This window comes from Mixophyes fleayi, chromosome 1, assembly GCF_038048845.1.
Source record: "Mixophyes fleayi isolate aMixFle1 chromosome 1, aMixFle1.hap1, whole genome shotgun sequence".
NCBI classification, from domain to species: Eukaryota; Metazoa; Chordata; class Amphibia; order Anura; family Limnodynastidae; genus Mixophyes; species Mixophyes fleayi.
This window is the reverse complement of record NC_134402.1, coordinates 326497862-326520344: the sequence shown is the minus strand read 5'-3', so window position 1 is coordinate 326520344 and position 22483 is coordinate 326497862. Positions and strand designations below refer to the sequence as shown.

Sequence of the window (22483 nt, the reverse complement as noted above, 5' to 3'; positions counted from 1 at the left end):
AAGGACCCAATGTCAAAGGCATCAGCTGCATTTACCTCTCCCCGAGGAGGAATCAGTGGTGGGGGATACTGAAACAATAATGGATACATAGTCAGATGTATACGAATGCCCTTATTCACCTATTTTCAAACCCCTTAACCATCTTATACATATGTGCAGATGTTCACGTCACCATATGAGCAGTAAGCACTCCTTTCACAGTATGCAACCCTTGAGAGTTCTGACTTCAGTCGGGTTACAGAATATTTAGTGGGGTGATTTGCCCAGCTCTCTGTAACCCGTGTCACTTGTTGGAATGTACGTGTGAACAGTCAGCAGCATGACAGACTGCACTGGAGACTGAGAGGCAAATTAATGCCAATTTATATTTACATGCCATCGAGTCAGATACACCTTACACAAACAGAGCAGGAAAGATCCATGTTGCCATAAGGAGTTGGACTCTGGTGCTATAAACATTGAGAGAACAGTGCAGGTATAATTACAGTAAGCAGAGTGATGACATATCTGTGCCAAATACAGTGCTGGTATAATCACAAGGGGTATATGTACCTGGGATACTACAGTGCCCCAGTGTAATAATAATGTTTCTGTGCTGTGCCACAGAGTGCAGTAATATTTTTCATATGTTGGGCCCTGTGATATTTAGCCACGATGGGCTTAAAAAAATAAAAAGGTTGAACAGAACCCTATTTGTGTTACCTTTTGCATATACACCTGTTGCCAGTCAATGCCTTTAAAGAATGGATGCTCTTTTACTTCTTGTGCACTAAAAAGAAAATCAAGACATGTGTAAGGTCCTGGTAAAATTGCTACTACTGTATATAAAAAGGTATCACTTGCTTCAATCAGATCTTGTTGATTCTTTGTCCTAGCAGAGATACTGAAACATTCATGGAGAAGTATTTACCAACCATTCCACTGAACAGCTCATGTAATTAGCAAATACACATTATAAAATATTCAGAGGGATCTGATAAAGTTTGTGTGCTCCTACTACAATACCATGTGACACACTGTGAAACATCCCATATCTACACACAGTATTATCCAGCATGACAACTAAGAATACACTGCAGCATCACAACATGTATGTAAAGTGAATGGTATGGCCGCACCCTGCTTTCTGGAAGTGTATTACAATCAAAATAATACAACTTTACATGCGGAAATGATCCAAACTGAATTAATGTGCAGATAAGAAGTTTCTCATGGAGGGTAGTACAAACCTGCATCCTTGACAGCCCAGTCTCTTGCTCACATCTCTCTGGAGAAGTCCTTCCAACAGGGACTTGAGCTCTGGCGTAAATGAATCTGGCAGCTCCACATTCTTGACATGTTTAATAGAAGGAACGTTAAATCATATACATTTACTGGGAATCAGGAAATAAAGCCCACAAGCATACAGGAACATGTCAGAAGGTCTCAAAGTGATAAAGGTTTTCCCCAGCCAAAACCCAGTGACAGAAAGGAGGTCGTCTGCTTCTTTATTTAATTTATATGTATATTTAGCACAACATGGCTTATTTTCCCTAGTAAAATCTTACCATGGTGAGTGTCATCCTGTCAATCTCATGTTTATCTTTGGTTTTATGCTGCCTGAAGGGGCTGTGACTGTAGAGAAAGGAAAAAAAAAATAGTGTCAAGAAATTGGATCTTTTTTTAACATTCAATACACTTATTTACTGTACCATGGACCATTTGAGTAGGAGAATCCCAAAGACAATCGCTAACACCATAAAAATATAATAAAATGTTTCCCCCCAAAATAACTTGTGACAGCTGCAGACACTACACTAATGGAATGGTTGTCATTGTCATTATCATTACAGCACGGTGTGTAGGTGTGGGGAAGGTTAGTTAGTTGGTGGCTTGGTGACGGGTTAGGATTAGTCACGAGAGAGGAAGGGAAGGGATTCTGGCTACAAGAGTTACTCAAGGGAGGAGGGGGGGATTTTACTCATGGGGAAGTTATGGTTTGCAGGATGAGGTTATGTTCAGAATAACTAGTAGATCTGTTCCTTCTGAGAGATGTTAGGGTTGGTTGCAAGGTGAGGACGTTTAGGGTGTAGTTCCAAGAGATGCATGAAGCGGAAGAACCTGGTGGATTCCAAGCAGTTCACATCACTCTAATGAGTTTTGACCAACAGCTAGTAACTAAATGACAGAACCCATGAAGGCAGTTTAGCCATTTACTTCATTACCATTATAACCTATACACCTATGTTATATAACAATGTCTCATATTTATTGTGCACAGAGATTGTTTTCAGTAAACCAAGTGGGTGTCCAGACTGCTCATAGGAAGGTCCCAGTGAGCACATGCCTTACATATTAATTTCAGGCCAGATTTTATTACAAGCACATTATATATTACTTTTGAATCATATATTTAACAACATTGTAGGTACAGATTCACCTCTAAATTGGGCCATCAGACTACGGCAAAACAACTTATTGGGATACACTAGGCCCCACCATAAAGACAGATACATTAGACAACACAAAGCAAAATGCGCTCACTGCAAAGGGAAATTAACTAGGCAAAGCGGTCTATGTTTAATAGTAATGCAGCGTTGTAAGAAAGAGTTGAGACAGCCAAATCAATGAAACAACTTCTGTGACCTAGTGTTGTTAATACAAGGTATTATATACAGAAGTTTAAGCTAAAACAAGCAGATGGCTGTTTAAAGTATCTAGAATGTAAGCGCTCATGGGCAGAGCCCTCTCTACCTATTGTCTCTCACCACCCCTCCCTCTAGAATGTAAGCACTCATGGGCAGAGCCCTCTCTACCTATTGTCTCTCACCACCCCTCCCTCTAGAATGTAAGCACTCATGGGCAGAGCCCTCTCTACCTATTGTCTCTCACCACCCCTCCCTCTAGAATGTAAGCACCCATGGGCAGAGCCCTCTCTACCTATTGTCTCTCACCACCCCTCCCTCTAGAATGTAAGCACTCATTGTCACATGTCTGTCTACTGACCATCTCCCTTGTGTGTCCCATCATGTCTTTTGCTGCACTCTGTGCGAGTGCCTAGAGTTTTACTCAGTGTCATCTGTGCTGCTTATTGTAACTTCCTCATATATTTATGATTTTTCTTACTCTTTTAGTTATGTCTAATCTGTATTTGTACAAATGTCCAGCGGAATTTGTGGTGTCTTGTAAATCAATAATAATGCTGGTAATTATCTAGGACTATTCAGATTTTCGCTTGAAATACTGTGCTGAACTGTACACACAAATCCAATAAACAGGATGCATCGATGGATACAGTATTGTGTTACCTACATTTATCGTTTTCCAACTTACCTTTTTACTCATATCGAGTTATGTGCATAGACAATATTTTACTCTTTGGTAACATTATCCCTTTTCTGCACTAGAGGGCAGTGTAGACTTTCTACTGTATTTTGCAATGAAGGACATTATACAAGGTCAGTACACTGGTGAAAACTAAATTCAATTTTTTCTTTCAACAAAAACGGGCACATTCAAAGAAATGCTGATCGCTGGAGAACTGTACAGGTTACAGGAAATAAACTAAATTAGAAACAATTCTCAACATTCACATCTCCCAACACATTAGGAGGTAAATTTTCATGTTAAAAAAAAAAAAAAAAAAGAAGGAGGAGAATGAAAAAGAAAACTACAACAACAAAAAAGCACTAAACACTAATTCTTCGAGCATGTATTATGTAACTGTAAGGGGGATGGTACAGTTTTAAAATTAGTCTTAATATTTATTGTTCTCTAGTTTGATCTGATCAACAGTTGAAGTTTCAGTGCCCTGGATTACAGCAGACAGACATACTAGGCCCACCGTTGTCATTCAAGCTAAGGGAGAAAACAAGGTGCAACTTATAGTATGAATAGTGTACATGTACACATAGATTTCATCTGCTTAGACTGTACATCCTATGTCTGGCCAAAGTGATTTATATTTTGGAAAAAAAAAATGGTCACTCATTACAGCAGACAGTGCCTATTGACTGTAGGTGAATTAAGAAACCAAGGAGTATATTTACTAAACTACGGGTTTGAAAAAAGTGGAGATGTTGCCTATAGCAACCAATCAGATTCTAGCTGTCATTTTGTAGCATGCACAAAATAATTAGAAGGTGATTGGTTGCTATAGGCAACATCCCCACTTTTTCAAACCCGCAGTTTAATAAATATACCCCCAAGACTCGAAGGCTAGCTGACAGATCTTCATTAAAGAATGTCAAAACTTCAAACCAGGTTTAGGAGAAAGTAATCCAGCGTTTCCCAGCCCGTGTGTTAGGTCAGATCTGTGTGTCATGATGCCAGATTGGATGAGAATTCAGAGGTATTGAAAAGAAATCTTATGTGCAGTCAAATTATAAAACTATATTTTTTAGTTGTTCAAAATAACACAAACTGCCACCATTCCTGATTATTTACAATATTGTAACATCAGTGGGCCTGAAAACGGAATTATTTGTTTATGCCTATACTATATGCAGAAATGATGCATCATTCATTAATTGTAATTTTAAGACATTTTAATTGAATAATACGCCCCTTGACCTTTATGTCCCCATGATCCAACTGCCATGTATCATGATCTGTTCTGATATACAGCAAAGCAGCTATTTGATTTTTTTCCATGCCACCATTGATGTTTCAACAAAACTAATCTGATCATTATTTCTGTTTAAAATAACATAACACAAAACATATAAGACATATATGTAAACTTCTCAAGTGTCTCTCAATTGATTGGTCGAGTTGCCAGTTTCATCATCAATAATACTGCAGAGATTTAGAACAGGTCAGCAAGCAAAAAAAAAAAAAAAAAGCCATTGCATGTCTTATTTATTCTCTAAGCAATAGGTGGCAGAAGATATGAGGAAATCCCAACAAATGACTAGCACACACAACTGCTGCAAGACAGACCTGCCCTTTTGGACACGCTGTCCATGGCAGCTCAGCCGTGAACGGCAATGCATTTGCTCAGTTGCTGTCTGAGGTTACTGTGGGGGCTCATGTGTTCATTCAATTCAGTTGGAAAGCTGTGTTAAAGTAAACAAGCAGCCGTCTCCACCTGATAGGCACTAACAATGTGGCAGGGACAGGTTATATAATAGGTTGTGTTGAACTCAATTCTGTAAAGGGTGAATAAAGTATGATTTGCAATTACAGGCGCAAATAAAGCTTGAAATCTTTTAATGGATGGCTTGCAGAAGAGAAGGTGATTTATTGATAAGTAAATTAGATAAAAGTCACAGGATGACCTTTTTTCTTTCAGGGAATTACAGTGACATTGTATAGCACTGGCATTTTGTAAATACGTGATAATAATTTATAAGAACTATCCAAGTATTTAGTCTGTCATTATCTCATACAGCTGTTATCGCCAAAATAATTGGCTCCATTTGCAATTATATCACCTTGGCACACAAGTAAATTATAGCAATGGACGTGCCAGAGGACATCACCAACCAAGTCCAGAGACTCATCCTATAACTTCAGACCTCAATCTCAAGTTGTATTCAGTCCAAGAGCGTGGAAAATTAGGTTGTCCTCATTGTCATTTGTTCTGTGTGTTTTGTTTTGTTTTGTTTTAAGGAAGAAAAAAGAAAGAATACCACTAACAAACTTCTATGAACTTTATATGAAGATACCTTTGGCTAGGGTCTAACACTTATTACATTCAGCAGGGGTGGATTGGCTATAAGCCCTATCAGGAGTTTTCCTGGTAGGCTGGTGGCCTAATGAGGCCGCCTGATGATTAATCCAGGGAACCCAACACATTGTTGAATGTGACGAGTGCGCCATGGCCCGGCGGCATATGGCAATGTGAGGCGGGTGGCATATGGCAATGTGAGGCGCGCGCCATGGCAGGGTGGCATATGGCAATGTGGCACGTGCGCCATGGCAGGGCGGCATATGGCAGTGTAATGTGCGCCATGGCAGGGCGGCATATGGCAATGTTATGTGTGTGTGTGTGTGTGTGATGGCAGGGGGTATATGGCAATGTAATGTGTGTGTGTGGGCAGAGGGGCTTATGGCAATGTAATGTGTGTGAGGTAGGTGGTGGCCAATTAATTGGTGCTATTTTATTTGTGGGGTGATGGTGGGGCAATTTCATTTAATAGTGGGGCTTATTAATTTAACATGGGGTGGTTTGGGGGCTATTAATTTAATGTGGGAGTGAATGTGGAGAGAATAATGTCTATTTATTAAATGTGAATATGCAATATTTAATAGTAGTTATGGTTGCGGGAAATAGGTATATTTATTAAACGGAAATTATATACATTTTTTGCTGGGGCTGTTTGGAGGGAAGGAAATTGTTTATTTATTAAATGTGAGTACTATTATTTTAATATTGGGGCTGGAGGGAGGCCTAATTATTAAATGTGGGTGCTTTAATTTAACACCATAGCACATTGGAGTTTTGTAAATTTCATTTACTAATTTTTTTTTCAAACTAGGGCCCCACACATTCCTTCCAGACAAGCAACAACTGATCCATACTTACCAACTTTTTGGAGTTGGTGTCCGGGAGCCTCCCTGGGGCAGGTGGGCGTGCGGGGAGCGGGACTCCAAAATCGTGTCATTTTGGAGCCCTCCTGGAATCCGGGAGCAAATGCTGCGATTCCCGGAGAATCGTGGCATTTTGGCCCAAATTTGGGCAGATGCGGGAGATTGCCACACTCTCCCGGGAGTCCGTGAGACCCACCCGAAATGCGGACATTCAGGGAGAGTTGGCAAGTATGAACTGATCTTAGGAAACCAACAGCCTCAGATGTGACAGTGACAAGACAGGTAGGAGAGAGCAGGACAGTCTGCAACTGTCCTGAATCTGGTGAGGAAATCCCGAATTTGGGCATCTGTCTTGTTTAGTCAGGATTTGGTCCTACTGCAAGAACAGTTGGGAGGTATGACACACTGTACTACTCGTGAAGGCAGAGGTGCATGCAACTAACAGTAGTGCACACAGTTGTGTATGTGTAGTTTTCTAAAATGTATCCAAAATGATAACCCCTCTGTCTTAAGTGCTCCAGGTCCCCCAGAACCTCATTTCAGCTTTGGTGATACTTTAGTGGTTCCCGCCTTGATTCCATTGCCTGTCTTCTACCTTGCACTGGTCCCAATCTGAGATCACTTTGTTGAACATATGAGCAGCCCTCATTGAACTAACAATTTAATTAACCCTGGCTCCTTTGCACTTACTATATCACCAGCAAACCCTTGGAATAGCTCTCCCCTTCACTTATGCCATTGTCTGCCAACGCTTCCTTCACTGTTGTTAAATCAAACCACCACCACCAATAACTGGGCACATTTAGGGCTCATACACAATTGTTACAAAAGAAGTTTTCTTGCAGATGCTTGCAAAATGTCACCCTTATGGTGATCACACTGGATAGCTATTATAAGGATTATTTTTAATGTCTTTTGTTAAAACACGGAGAGGAGAGGGACGGGGAGGGGAGGGCAGGGGAGGGGAGAGGAGAGGGGGGGAGGGGAGGGGAGGGGAGGGGAGGGGAGAGGAGGGGAGGGGAGGGGAGGGGAGAGGAGGGGAGGGGAGAGGAGAGGAGAGGAGGGGAGAGGAGAGGAGAGGAGGGGAGAGGAGAGGAGAGGAGGGGAGAGGAGGGGAGGGGAGGGGAGAGGAGGGGAGAGGAGGGGAGGGGAGAGAGGAGAGAGGAGATTTGACTGGTAGTTTGCATTTCAGGGCGTCAGGGAAAGATGCAACAGTGGGGTAAGTTGCTCATATGCTACTCTGGCTAAAACTTAAACACAGTCAGATATGTTTCTATGAAGAAATATTGGAAGGATGTGTTGTTAGTGGGCGGCTAAACAAGTTTGAGCACAGAGGCATAAATCATTCGCACATAATGCAAAATGATTCTTGCAATTTTATAACAGAGGACTGCACACTTATTCCCTGCATTACTTTAGCTATGACCCACTGTGTGTAAAGTCACCACATCTAGGGTTTCCTAGATGTTACTACAACCAAATTCCAGTAGTTCTAAATCCAGTTTACTTTTGTGTTGGCCCCACCTACAGTTGTGTTGGTCCCGTCCACATAAGGCCACTTTAATAATTTTTTCCAGAGCCACTTTAAGTTCCCAATCCGCCTCTGATAAGGACTGACCTGCGAGTGGCTTTATACAATCAATTTATTTTTTGTTTTAATACGTACAATTTGCTTGAAGCAGCATTAAGTGAAAATAAAGACTTGCTTACAAAACATGCCAACATTTTAATACAATGTCCTTGCTGATGGGTAGGGGCTTACATGATCACCATGAAAGATACACTCTATGCATATACAGTTCATTACCTCCACCCATACACAACCACCTTACCAGTGGGCATAACAATAATGCAACTGTATTAGCTTTGAATTACCTTCAGTACATATTAACCCATACTAAGTAATAACAGAATATCAGAATTACAATAGGCATACAGAACAGAATTCACCCTGTGCAGTTGGCCAAAGTAAAAATAAATATCCATTGTCTACTGGTTACTAAGGGCACTGCACCCACAGCAGTCTGTTACCCGATAAGAATGTACAGCTCTCCAACTGAACTGCATGTTTCAGTACTAAGGGGTGCAGTGCATCTGTACGGTATATGGGTATATAACACTATGTATACTTTTATAAGGCTGCTGGTTTCTGTATGTGAAGCACACTGTTGGCCTGTCTGCTTTCCCTATTCCCACACATCAGATAATGTTCCTTCTGGCTGTTTTTAATCAGCTTTTTGCTATAGGGTAAACTATCTTAATAATTTGATGCCACCATAAAAAGCTATGATTTTTTCTGTTTCCTGAGAAGTCTCAATTTCTATTACAGAACATTGTCTTATCAAGTGGTGTACTGACATTCAACTGCGAAAAAGAACAAAATACATTATTCTTCAGACATTCCAAAATTAGCTTCAGCTTCATAAGCATCTCAAATGAGCTCCAAAGCTTTGTACAACTCAAATTATTGTATCTGCAACACAATGAGATATTACCACTGGACAGAGGATTAAATTAACAAGAGGCATTTTGACAACAATGAATTTTAATGAACTCTAATGCTGGCTGCTAAAGTATTCTACTGAATAATATGAGGGTATAGTGCCAGTCTTAGCATGTACAATTCTCCAGACTTGTTATTTGTATGTACTTTGTACACGTGGATCTCTCAAATGCGTTCGCAATTGTGACACACAAAATGTCGGCAGTTAACCTGCTGACATGAAAAGGTCAGGAGGCTAAATACAGACACTTCCATTGTGGGGGCAGAAAAAAGAAGGCAGACATTCACAATGCCGACATGTAAAGACCAATGCCGGTGGCCTCACTTGTACAAGAGCATCAGACGGAACACAAAAATTATAGAGGGGGAGGGGTTTTCCAAAACAAAGCAGTTCAATAAAGTCATCCACTGGTACAATAATCTGACACTTAGGAGTGCAGGGAGATTCTAGGCATAAAGTTGTGTGTGTGGGGGGGGCCCTGGTTTGCCTGTGTAGTTGGAGGAGCCAACCACCGGTCTGGCATACCTCCCAACTATTCAGATTTCAGGGCTATGCCGTGGCAGCACCCCTGTCTCGCTGTCAGACACTGACATGTTGGAAGGTTTGGTGTGGCCACACCCCTTTCTGTGGCTGTGGGAGGGGCCCCAAGAAGTTGCTGCCCAAAATTTCTCTTTGGATAGCCCTATCTAGCTATCATACCTCGGCAGGACCTAGGTAACCACCTCTAAAAAGCTACTGCTGTTACCCAAGTTTTTGGGGTATTTTTGCTGCCTCTTAGACCTGTCTGAAGAAGCTGTAGAATACAAGGAAACTGCAAGATTACCAGACACATTAAATAATAAAATTTTTGTGGGATTTTAAAACAAGTCAGCTCTATTTTATCCCAGTGCTTTGCCAGTGTAGAAATACATTTCTGTCCTCTCTTCTCCCATAGGTACTTACAAGATTACACAAAAAACTCAAATAGATTTATGTTGCAATTTTGTACATTCTTGTATGTGTGATATAATCCTCATCATAAGTATATTGCGGGCTTAGGCAATCCGTGGCTCTCTAGCAGTTGTGGTACTAGAAGTTCCATCATCATTAGGAGTTTTAGATGCTGGGGATCATCTCTGGTGGACTTAACTAAGCAACTGGCCTCATAACCACACATTTTCTTATTGTAACAAGAGGATGGTTGGAGATGCAGTTAAAACACAGACTGATGTATCCTGCTTAATAGAAATAATATATTCTGATGTATATACTTTTAATTAATACTATGCACACCACACATTTCATATATGTACCCCTACACATATAGTGAATAACCTAATGGTACTATAATGGAAACTACTGAGGAGAGAAGGGATCTAGGATCTATTGCAGGTGACTTAAAGGCAGTTAAGCAATGGAACAAAGCAATGAGAAAGTCAAGTCAGATGCTTGGTTGCATAGGGAGAGGAATCAGCAGCAGCAAGAAAGAAAGTAGTAATAATGCCACTGTATAGGTCATTGGTATGGCCTCATCGAGAGTACAGCCTCATCGAGAGTACAGCCTCATCGAGAGTACAGCCTCATCGAGAGTACAGCCTCATCGAGAGTACAGCCTCATCGAGAGTACAGCCTCATCGAGAGTACAGCCTCATCGAGAGTACAGCCTCATCGAGAATACTGTGTTCAGTTCTGGAGGCCATATCTGCAAAAGGATAGAAATACATTAGAGACAGTACAAAGAAGAGCAACTAAAATGGTGCATGGCCTACAGCACAGGACTTCCCCAGAAAGACTAAAAAAATCTTAATATGTATAGTTTGGAGCAGAGAAGGGAACGGGGGGGGGGGCATGATAGAAACTTTCAAATGTATTAAGGGTTTTTAACAAGGTACAGGAGGGAAACATTCTTTAAATGAAATTAATTATTAGGACACGAGGACATGCACTGAAACTGGAGGACTGTAGCTTCAGAGGAAATTTGAGGAAAAATTACTTCATGGGTAGTGGATAAGTGGAATAGCCTCCCATTAGAGGTGGTAGAGGCTAATACAGTACAGCAATTTTAACATGCTTGGTATAGACATAAGGATACAAAAAAAAAAACAAGGATCACATCGGGTTTGTGGTTACTATAGGTTAAAAAAATGGCCCCACCCCCTCTGACACCTAAGGCTGCACAATATGTGCAGGTCCGTTCGGCAGTGACAGGCAGGGAGAGTGTGTTGCCCGGCTGCTCTGATTGTGTTTTAAACACAATCAGAGCAGCCGGGCAGCACACTGTCTCTGCCGAACAGACCTGCACATAGTGTGCACCCGCCGGCAGCAAGCCCCATTACGGTAGCGCCAGAAATAGGTCGGTGTAGGGTGTCAATTAGAGATGCTCTGGCTCGTTTTTCTGAAAACCGAGCCCACCCAAACTTAGGGGATCTGAGTAGGCTCGCAAGCCGGCTCTGTACTTTCGCCCGTCCTCGGCTCTGAATCGAGGCAAAACGTCATTGTTGCGTTGTCGGATCTCGCAGGTTTTGGACTCCATAAGTATCTCCCTCCCCAGGAGATCCAGCACCATTGCTCACACAGAAACAGGAGTATCAATGTTCTTATCACTCTCCATTCTCCAGTGACATTGCTCAGTACCATTGCTCACACAGAAACAGGGGTAGCAGTGTTCTTGTCACTCTCCAGTCTCCAGTGCTGTTGCTCAGTACCATTGCTCATACAGAAACAGGAGGAGTAGCAGTGTTCATGTCACTTGACAAAAATTGACTGGAAATGACTTGAAATTAATGTTATTGAGGTTAATAATAATGTAGGAACAAAAAAAAGGAGCCAAATTATGTGATTTTAGCAAGAAAAAAAAAATTGTGATCCAAAAACCAAAACACACAAGGGCGGATTTCCCACAACCAAAACACGAAGTTAATCCAAATCCAAAACACGGGGGTCAGTGAACATCTCTAGTGTCAATATGTGTTTCACAGAAGGGAACATGTCTGTTGTATTTGATCTTCAGTTGTAGGATTTTTTTTTAGAGCTTTCCTTGTTTTGTTTTTACTGTAGTTGGGAAACCCAACCACAGCTGGTTGATCAGCTGGTAGAGGTCAAGTTTTCCCTCAAGGGTGAAATGCACCTCTGTAATGGTACATGCTACAAACGGTTTTTTTTTTTAACCAGAGAATCCCTTTAAAGTATGTACAAATAAGTAACTAGTAATAATCAGATAAGTATATAAAAAGATGACTGGCTTTTGGTCGCATAATTGCCTGCATGCAGATGATTTCAGGAATTATGCAATACATTTTAGGTGTAATTATAGTAGCTTTCTGAAATCTTCTGAAATGAATAGGATGTATGCAGTGTAAATGCATTCTGGGTCTAGGAATTTAATTTAATGCTTACTTTGTTCTCTGAGAATTAAAATTGCAAATGCTCATCATACTGCTCTTCATGAAAACATTGCTTCTCTTTTATAGTCCTAGCCGTAAATCCACATTCTGATCTTTCAGTGGGTTATACTACATAGCCATACCAAATACATTGCTTACATAATTTACATTGAGATTAATCGGCTATGAAGGTTACCATGTTACATAAATCCAGACATATGGAATTTACATGATGCAGTCATGCATAGCAAAAACAGTTGATATACAGAACACATAGAATCCAACTGCAGTGCAGGCATGTGCATTTGATGTGTCATGATTAACATGGTCAATTGTTAATATCTTCATTACATTAATAACATGTAATAGAATAATAAAAGATAGTATGGCCTTCTATAATTCTACTACCAATCATGACTTATTCATGGCAATTCCACCTAGGATCACTGTGTATGTTCTACTTTCCTATATCTGAATTTTACAATTGAACTTTCTCTGCCGGCCATGACATTAGCCTGGCTATTGACATTTCTTGTCCAGTCTCATTCTTACTGGCTTCTCTATCTTGGTCTTGGTCATTTCTGGGTTCCTGATGACCACCTTCTCCAGTTACATAGACCTTAGGGTAAATTTCAACATTCTTTTCTTCCACCCAAGTTCAAACACTCTTAATTTGTTGCTGTTTCTCTCCTTGTCTCAGACTCTTCCTTGAGCCTATAGATATACACTTAAAACAAAGTGTACTGAAGTCCTGAGACAACTGACTAACGGTTAGTACTCTCAGCTATAAGGGAAACAGGAGCTGCTAAAAAAGTGCAAAGCACTAGTAGCCTGGTTTTTGGTGTTTATTTTAGAGTTCCTCTGTTTTGACATCGCACAACAAATCAGAATTAGTTCAGTAACAGAAATGATTCAATGTGGTAAGAGGCATGAGTCAAAAGTAAAAAACGATCTAAATGAGCATACCCAAAAACAAAAGTTTGTTAGAGCTCATACACAAGAGCACAGAAATCCGGAATGCAACAGGGGTTCGGCACGTGCCAACTAAGTCTAGTAAATGTTCCTTGACTTTGGTAACGGCCAACTGCGTTCACGAACATTAAAGACCAGTGAAATATAATGGAGTTGTATGGGATGTCCTGTCAAAGCACTATATAAAGTACATGGTACGCTGTGCTGCAGTGCAGCCTTCAGATGCATTAATGAGGTCAAATTACTTATGGTTCATCAAGCATTGTTTTTCAACGTCAGTGTGTATGTATCCTTATATAGTTATTGTATTTTAGTATAGTGTCTGACTACGCAAGTGTCCAGGGAAACAACTGACAATAACTGCAACAAACAAACAAAAAATCCCAACAAAGTAGCATCAACATATGGTAAAAGGCAAGTGATGTCAGTTATGGCTATAAATTTACTGCATTCTGATTTTAGGCTCCTAAACACAATGGGATTGTGAATTAACCCCTAAATGCCTTTTATAAAGGAATTGTATGCTCTGGAAAGTCTATTCTTCTCCAGTACAGCCTGCGAAATTACAAACATAAAGAGTGAACAGATACTTTTAGTCATTAAGTCAATTTTTCTTCTTTTCTTTTTTTTTATTGCTTTATACATAATGACCCTACAAAAGCTGTGCCATGATTACATAGCAGAACATGTCCACATCAACAGGCATTAGAAATTCAATCCACTCAAGACATATGCCGTAAAATCTCTTTATACGCTGCGCTGCACTCTTCATTTTGTATTATATCACACTAGAGACGCACCTTACACATAATGTGCATTTTTCCACATTATATTTTATATCTTGTTGCAGATGAATATGCCATTTCCTACAACATAATTATGTTTATATTGATATGTAACAGAGCTATCCATTCCAAAAGAACTTAAGAGTGCAAATTTTAACCCAGGCAGCTATTATTTTTCCAGGACGATATATTTCCAAGTAGGGAGATTTTGTCTGAGTGCTGTGGAGTGCTGGTTCCTGTAATGTGCTTACAGGCTCCTTTACTTGACAGTTGACTACCTGCAAACCTCTCAGCTCCAACTCAATTTATGATTGGAAAGGCATTTTTCTACTGTCCGCCTCTTGAGTCTCAGCACTGCTGAAGTCACCGACTCCCACAAGGTACTAGAACGGCAATGTGCACAGTTCTGGCCATGTTCATTAAAGGAGCATTTAGCAGCAGTTTGACAGGTTACGTAAAGTATCCGTGTACTTAAGTACAGACTGAATTAGAAGCAAAATAAACGTACCGCATATAAATATGGAAAGTAAAGCAAACAAACATTTTTCTCTTTAACTCCAAGAACGTCTGTTTGAAAAAAAGGCTTATGTTTGCTACTTCAACAAGATTCGTTTTTATTTCGTCACTGATGTCTTGTAAAACAGAGCAAACCTTACCCTAATCTAAATGTAGGGCTCATTTCTTGTTCATTTTGTCCGGTAATGACATTAATTATACAAAATGATTTAGTCACAATGAATGATCCATCACTCTTTAAAAGCAGTTTCTACAATGAAATTATCTTATATTAATACCATACTTACCAACTTTATAATCTTCGATTCCGGGAGCCTGCGCGTAGGTGGGTGTGACGGGGGGCGGGGCTCCAAAACGCGGGTCATTTTGGATCCGGCCCATGATGTAATGACGCAAACGCGTCATTTGACAGTGGCGGCGGGGCCAAACGCTGCGATTCACCGGGAATCTATGCATTTGGGACCTAATTCTGCCCACTTCACGAGGAAGTGGGCACTTCCTCGTGAAGTGGGCAGATCCGGGAGATTGTCACACTCTCCCGGGAGTCCGTGAGACTCTCGCAAAATGCGGGAGTCTCCCGGACATTCCTGAAGAGTTGGCAAGTATGATTAATACTGTTCCATGAATGTGATATCTGTTTTTTGCCCATGTAAAGTGTTCATCTTCCTACCAAAAAACACTGAAGGCAGCTACATTGTGAGGTGAACCAACCCTGATGGAGATGTAGTCTCAGTACACTAGCGATATTATTAAGGTAAAGAACAACTGCAACAAGTACACTTTAAATAACTAAAACCTGTAAACTACACAAGAAAAAAAAAACCTATATGTAGAATTGCTTAGTTTCCTATAAGTTACTGTATGCATTAAGCTACTGTATGGCATAAACAAAAAAATGTTTCTTACCCCCTCAGAAGTTTGAAGAGCATACATCCTAGAGAAAACCAGTCTGCACTGCTATCATACGCAGTGCCCTTCTGCAACACTTCAGGAGCCATGTACCCGTGTGTCCCTCTGAAATTTATACCACAAAAACATTTTAAACACAAGCTTTATTGCAGATTATTTGGTATATTTGCTAAATCATTGAAATCACACAAACAAAATAATACAGACCATTGTTTTTCATTATTGTATTAGTTATATTGTACTAATGTAATCACAGTCTACACCTGAGCTTAATGCAAAATACTTAATTTAGAAGAGTAAAAGTACAACATCCAGACAAACCTAACTATAAAGTAATACATAAAATCACATGAAACATTGCCTGCTCATTTTTCACCTTAAAAAAACATTCTTGTTTATAAAACACAGTAGATTACATCTTCTCTACAATGTGGGGGCATTCATGTGACACTGTTAAGCCATCTCTTGTGCTTTTCTTGGTTTTTTTTTTCTCAAAATTGACTGTACATCACATTGGGAGAGATTAAATAAATCCTAAGGTCTCCGTTGCAACTGCACTGCTATCACTATGTCATACTTACCAACTTTTGAAAAATCATTTCAGGGAGATCGAACACCTTAGTGAGAAGGGGACATGCCCTGCTCCACCCAAAGGGGTGTGTCCTTCTCCATCCGTGGGTGTATCTAGTGCACTATTGTACTAATTTATAATCTTCGATTCCGGGAGCCTGCGCGTAGGTGGGTGTGACGGGGGGGGGGGGCTCCAAAACGCGGGTCATTTTGGATCCGGCCCATGATGTAATGACGCAATATTAAAATACTTTACTATTTGCAACATCTAGTAGATTTGTGTGATACAGTAAGGTATTTTAATATCAATTAATTTGTTACCCATATTATACTTATATCATTTCTTATTTGTATTTTTATGTGGATGGATCCTCCACACAACTCTGTAGGTTCAGTCTACTCTCCTGGGAGTCAGTAAAATCACCCAATATTACGTGAGGGACATTCCAAGAGTAAGCAAACTCTAGATGAGTGCATGATGCACGATACTAAATACACACCAATCAGCCACAACATTAAAACCACTGACAAGTGTATTGAATAACAGATTATCTCGTTACAAGGACACCTGTCAAGGGGTGGGATATATTAAGCAGCCGAAAGCGCCTACACTGGGCACGCAAGCACCAGAACTAGACCATAGAGCAATGGAAGAAGGTGGCCTGGTCTGATTAATCACGTTTTCTTTTACATCATGAGAATGACCATGTGCACCGTTTACCTGGGGAAGAGATGGCACCAGGACACCATATAGGAAGAAGGCAACTGGAGGAAGCAGTGTGATGCTCTGGGTAATGTTCTGCTGGAAAATGTCAGTCCTGGCATTTATGTGGATGTTACTTTGACACGCACCACCTACTTAAACATTGTTGCAGACCAAGTACACCCCTGCATGGCAAAGGTATTCCCTGATGGCAGTAGCATCTTTCAGCAGAATAATACGCCCTGCCACACTGCAGAAATTGTTCAGGAATGGTGTGAGGAACATGACCGTTCAAAGTGTTTGACTTCCAAATTTTCCAGATCTGAATCCGATCGAGCATCTGTGGGATGGAAAAACAAATCCCCATCTCACAACTTACATGACTTAAAGAACCTGCTGCTAACGTTCTGGTGCAGATACCACAGGACACCTTCAGAGGTGCCCTGATGGATCAGAGCTGTTTTGACGGCACAAGGGGGACCTACACAATATTAGGCAGGTGGTTTTAATTCTGTGGCTGATCTGTGTATATATGCATACATACATATCCTGGTAATTACAAACCTGTGAGAATGAACACAAAGCTAACATTAGTACAAGTGTGCAGCTATTGTTCTTGGGCATGTTTAAATTGCGACAATGAATCACACGTGATGACTCATAATTATTGGTACTATTTAAAGGTAGCAGTGATTGGTGTAATGCCTATCTTGTAGAAATTAGATTCCTGAGCAGTGTTTTAATACTTCAATTTTGCTGTAATTAGAGAGCAATTCTGTAGCATACTCATGGTTTCTGAGAACAATTAACTGCTTTTAACTGATTTTGGCTAAGCATTTCTATAATCCTTTGTTACGTTTAATACATGGATCTGTGTAGATAAATACATTTTTCAGAAAACTGCATGTTCAGTCTTATTTTTTGGGGATATGCTCCATTGTTTTACATTTATTATCTGTACAGTGAGTAAAAAGTTCTCTTTCTCTTCCTATATACATGTACAAATATACAGGTTTATACCACAGGTGAACAATCATTATGGGCTACACAGGCTCAAAAGAGTGCAATGTTTTATCTTTGTAAATCTTTCACACATTGGACCACTAAATAATGTTTTGTGAGTTCATATGTTACTGTTAGGTGGGCATACATGCAGCCTTTACTATACTTTGGCACTATGGTCTCAGTCCATTCTTGAAATGCATTGGTGATGGAACCCTTTCTAGTGTCATTACAGCCGTTGAGTTCCTCCCACAGTATGGATCTGGAGTCTTGGGGTTAGGGAAGTAAGGGAGTTTAGTAAGTGATCTCCTCCTCCCAGCCCAGCTTGTAGTTAGTGGTGCAATGAGACTGTAAATTGGTTGTGCTATTTGCATGTGGCTGGTAGTGGGACCCTGCCAACCATATGGGGACACAGCTGAACGCATCCTATCAGTAGGAGCTGCTGACAGACAAACTGGGATGCCCTTCTTAGTATAACTTATGGTAGCACTGAAGAGATCTGACACAAGGCCCCAAATTCACCACCGTGTCTATAGACCAATTTAGTCTTCACGTGGCCCCAATATATCTAGTGGCGCTCTGTACTGCTCTGTGATATCATGCTGTAGAGCTATGCTCGTAAAATAATATATTTGAGTTGACTAAGTGCAAATAATGTTCCATGGCTGTAACTGGGTTTACCCCAAAACAGTTATCATTCTGCACTCCTTCTACTCTAACTTGTGGGAGTAGCCCTCTGCTATCATGTTACCATATTCTGTGACTGTGAGCCTGCTGCTTCCCTTATTTCTGTCCTGTGTCTATCCGCCTTGCTAGTTAATAACATTAACTTTATCCTTGACCGATCAAGGCCAGACTACATGAAGCCTTATTCTGAAGGCAAAGGAAGCAGCCCTAGGTGAACACACTACCTGTGATATTTCCACAGATATGAGTTGTATGTACATACACTCTGCTTTTAATCGAGATATCCATGTGTAGACACGCCTCCTTCTTATGAATGGTCTCCCTCGCCCACCATTTAACAAAAGGTCCCCTCACGCATTCAGCTGGAATCTACTCACAGCAAAGGAGGAGTCTATTTGTTTAGTCCTACTGAATGACACACACTACAAGTGATTCTGTGGGACCTCATATAAACCTGCGTAAACAAACCCCCTAGAATGAATATGAAAATTAAATATATAGTTTCCAGGACATCAGAAAGTTAACATTCTATAGTCTACCAAATGATTATGTTCTCTATTATAAATATTAATACGTTTACTGGCAATCGAAAATGTTACTTATTTTGTTTACCTGCCCAACTAACTTCAAACACAGGTCGCCGGAGTTACAGTAACAAGCACAGTCATCAGCTAAAACTAAAGAAACCAGGGTGCTTATCGCCAGGGAGTGGCAGCTCTTGTGGGCAGGAAACACTGAAGTTACACCAGGACAAACACATTCCTCTGTGTGGAAATCCATTTTATTCATATACTGTTTCTTTGTAGGGTTCAGCACAAATTTAATGTAGCTAAATAAATATTTACATCTAATTGTAAATATGGGTGTATTTGTGTACACCACAATATAAAGTACTCAAACATACTCTGGCATAACTATCAGTCTTTGTATGCAAATCCTAGTCTTTGCACAAATGTTGCGATTGGATAAGCAAAACCCTGGCATTTTGTCTCCGGTTACTTTGGAAACGTTTGGAAAAGTTCGCTCCACATAGCACTACACTGAACAATTACCTAGTATGCCCAGGGTCGTAACTAGGGCTGTGCGATAGGGGCGACCGCCCAGGGCGCAACGCTGACGGGGGGCGCAATTTAGGAATATTTTAGGTTAATTTGGTTAAAATTGAGGGCTAGGGGGGCGGCATTTGTCTTTCTCGCCCAGGGCGCTAGAATTCTAAGTTACGGCTCTGATTATGTCCACAGGTGGTCTGCATAGTTTTATAGTATGATCGGTTGGCACCGAAAAGGCAAATCACTTTGCTGCTAAGTGTGGTCCTTGCAGACTCTTGTCCTATCACAGCTTACCAGAACAATTGCACTTTAGTCAGAAATCCCCATCCTCTGTAATTTGTCGTAAATGGGTGTTTAGGCTGCTCATGTTTTCCTATGTTGTTTCTGTTTATATTTTTTTTATTCAGTACCAACTGTTATGTTTTTACCTGGACCCGTCACTTATTTTGATTGATGAAATGTCCAAATACACTACGTTGCCTTGGATCAGTGATGGGCAACAGACACCATTCAAGCCTTCACCTGCAGCTTATAGCTCCATCCTGCCTTATTTTCATTATTGTGTCATTACAACCAGCCCTTTCCAAGATAGTAGTGCTCTACTTAATGACGTTTGCATTGAGGCAACAATATAACTCCTCCATGAATCATGAGGCAGCATAGAGAGAAACAGATCAGCAGGGATTAATGTGACTATGTCATGTGTTCTAAATGCAGAAGTGTCAATCTCTAACAGACAGCAATGTTTAAGGTGCAGTGGTATCATGTAAGCCCCATGTCATTAGGCTCCAGACAGTTGTTCAGACTGCATGTAAGACCTTTATAAATGTGACTACTTACACACTAGCATGTGGCTTCTTCTTGGAAAAATCACACGCAAGTCCCAAGTCTGATATCCTCACATGTCCATGTTCATCTAAAAGAATATTTGCTGGCTGAAAACAGAGAAAGTGGAAAGAATATAATAAATCATCACAGTCACTCACATCCCGCCAGAACTCAAATTCTAGGTAGGTCTGTAACGCCCTATCTTGTGATAGGAGACTTGGCTGTAAATATACAATTAATAAATGATAACAAGTCTCTGCTCCTCTGTGGAAAGTTGAACTCTAAGGTGTATATTAACTAAACTGCAGGTTTGAAAAAGTGGAGATGTTACCTATAGCAACCAATCAGATTCTAGCTGTGATTTATTTAGTACATTCTACAAAAATGACAGCTAGAATCTGATTGGTTGCTATAGGAAACATCTCCACCTTTTCAAAACCGCCGTTTTGTAAATATACCCCCAAATGTATTGAACAAGGTTTTGAAACCTAGAAATTACAGGTCAGTAGTACAGCTCAGTATATAGAAAAACTGCTGATATTCTTACACTTTAGGTATGGAAGCATGTTTGCCACAGCAATTTATTGCACATCTACTCTAACACATTTTATAGAAGTTTAATGATGAAAAATAATTATGTACAGAACAGCAACAGGTAAGAAAGTCTAAAGTAGGCGACGGTATGAGGGAGTTACCGTATATACTTGTGTATAAGCCGAGTTTTTCAGCACATTTTTTTAACGCTGAAAAAGCCTACCCTCGGCTTATACTCGAGTCAATAAGTTTCCACAGTTTTCTGTGGTCCTCGGCTTATATTCGAGTATATACGGTAATTTGATTCTGCAGAGTGTATGCTTCCATAAAGAGCTTGACAATATTATGATTGGACTATTGTCAGGTATGTTGGTAAACTCAACCAGAAGATAGGTCTGTGGAATGATGACCACACACATGACTATAGCAAACAAGCCCCAGTAAAGACGGAAGAGTTGGATCCTCTCCAATTTGGCCACCTGGCAACATGTGTGTGCTGGGCGCACAGCAGGATAGACTGTATGTGGTCAACAGTAGTGTTCTTTTATTATGTATAATAATAGTGCTTTGCTCACCAGCTGGACATGCCCTGGAGATGGGCGACTGTTCCTAACAGATTTATATGGAAGCTGGCATTAAAGTGGACCTGCTGTTACCACATCAATTCACACTGGTGTCTTATAACCATGAAGAAACAATATATTGACTATATTAGGAAGAGAATATAGCATTTATAATTACATTTTCTTTTGATTATCCAAGATACAATTAGAGGGGCCGCTTTTGTAATTAAACTACAGCAATAATGCCAATTCTATCTGTTCTCTCATTTGCACAGAAAAGGACAGTGCTGCAGGAAAAATAATAATGTGATAACACATAAAATGTGGATTGATAAGAAGATCTGATAGAAACAACAATAGTTTTTAGTGCACTAATGAATGCATATGCAATATGAATTTGATATATACTTGATGTGAATTTGGCACTAGTGTTTGTTGCACCAGGTGTATAAAGTGGTGTTGAACAGCTGACAATCTGCCTTGATGTAAACATCAGGGCAGACCTTTGCAGTATGTAAAATTCAAGGGTTTTAATATTTAATTAAAAAAAAAACACAGCATGGCCAAACAGTGTGGGGTCATCTCACAAAATCCACAACCAGCAAAGGCTGGGCACACAGTGTGGGATACCCATCATAATACGACCACTCCAGCCTAGTCAGTGTGGGACTGAATTCCCTATGGCAGAGTTTCTTAACTCCAGTCCCCATGCAATCCCAACAGCTCACATTTTAAGGATGTCTTTAATCATGCCCAGGAGATGATTTTCAGGGAGGACTGGATGGAGTTAAGAAACACTACAATTGGGCTTACAAAAAATTACCACCCTCCAACCCCAGGAAAGAACAGCCACATGCCGATAACACAGAGGCTCCTTCCAACTCCAGTGTGCAGAGGGAGTTGGGGTAACAAAGTCTTAAATGAAGAAAAAAAGCATTTTTGCATGTGGCCCTACTGATCCCAGCAAGCCCTGGCAGCCATAACCT

The 22483-nt window shown here is 40.4% G+C and overlaps 1 protein-coding gene across 2 annotated transcripts in view; it reads right to left on the bottom strand.

The window, feature by feature from the left end:
* GRK3 (G protein-coupled receptor kinase 3) overlaps nucleotides 1–22483 on the bottom strand; it is a 222219-nt gene that overhangs the window by 15398 nt on the left and 184338 nt on the right. For both annotated transcript variants that reach the window (XM_075214446.1, XM_075214445.1), the window contains exons 12-17: nucleotides 20413–20507; nucleotides 15559–15666; nucleotides 1548–1614; nucleotides 1230–1330; nucleotides 703–769; nucleotides 1–68 (exon numbers count right to left, since the gene is read on the bottom strand). The exon at nucleotides 1–68 is cut by the window's left edge and continues 28 nt beyond it. In XM_075214446.1, the coding sequence (XP_075070547.1) occupies nucleotides 1–68; nucleotides 703–769; nucleotides 1230–1330; nucleotides 1548–1614; nucleotides 15559–15666; nucleotides 20413–20507 (506 nt within the window). The remainder of the gene's footprint in view (nucleotides 69–702; nucleotides 770–1229; nucleotides 1331–1547; nucleotides 1615–15558; nucleotides 15667–20412; nucleotides 20508–22483) is intronic.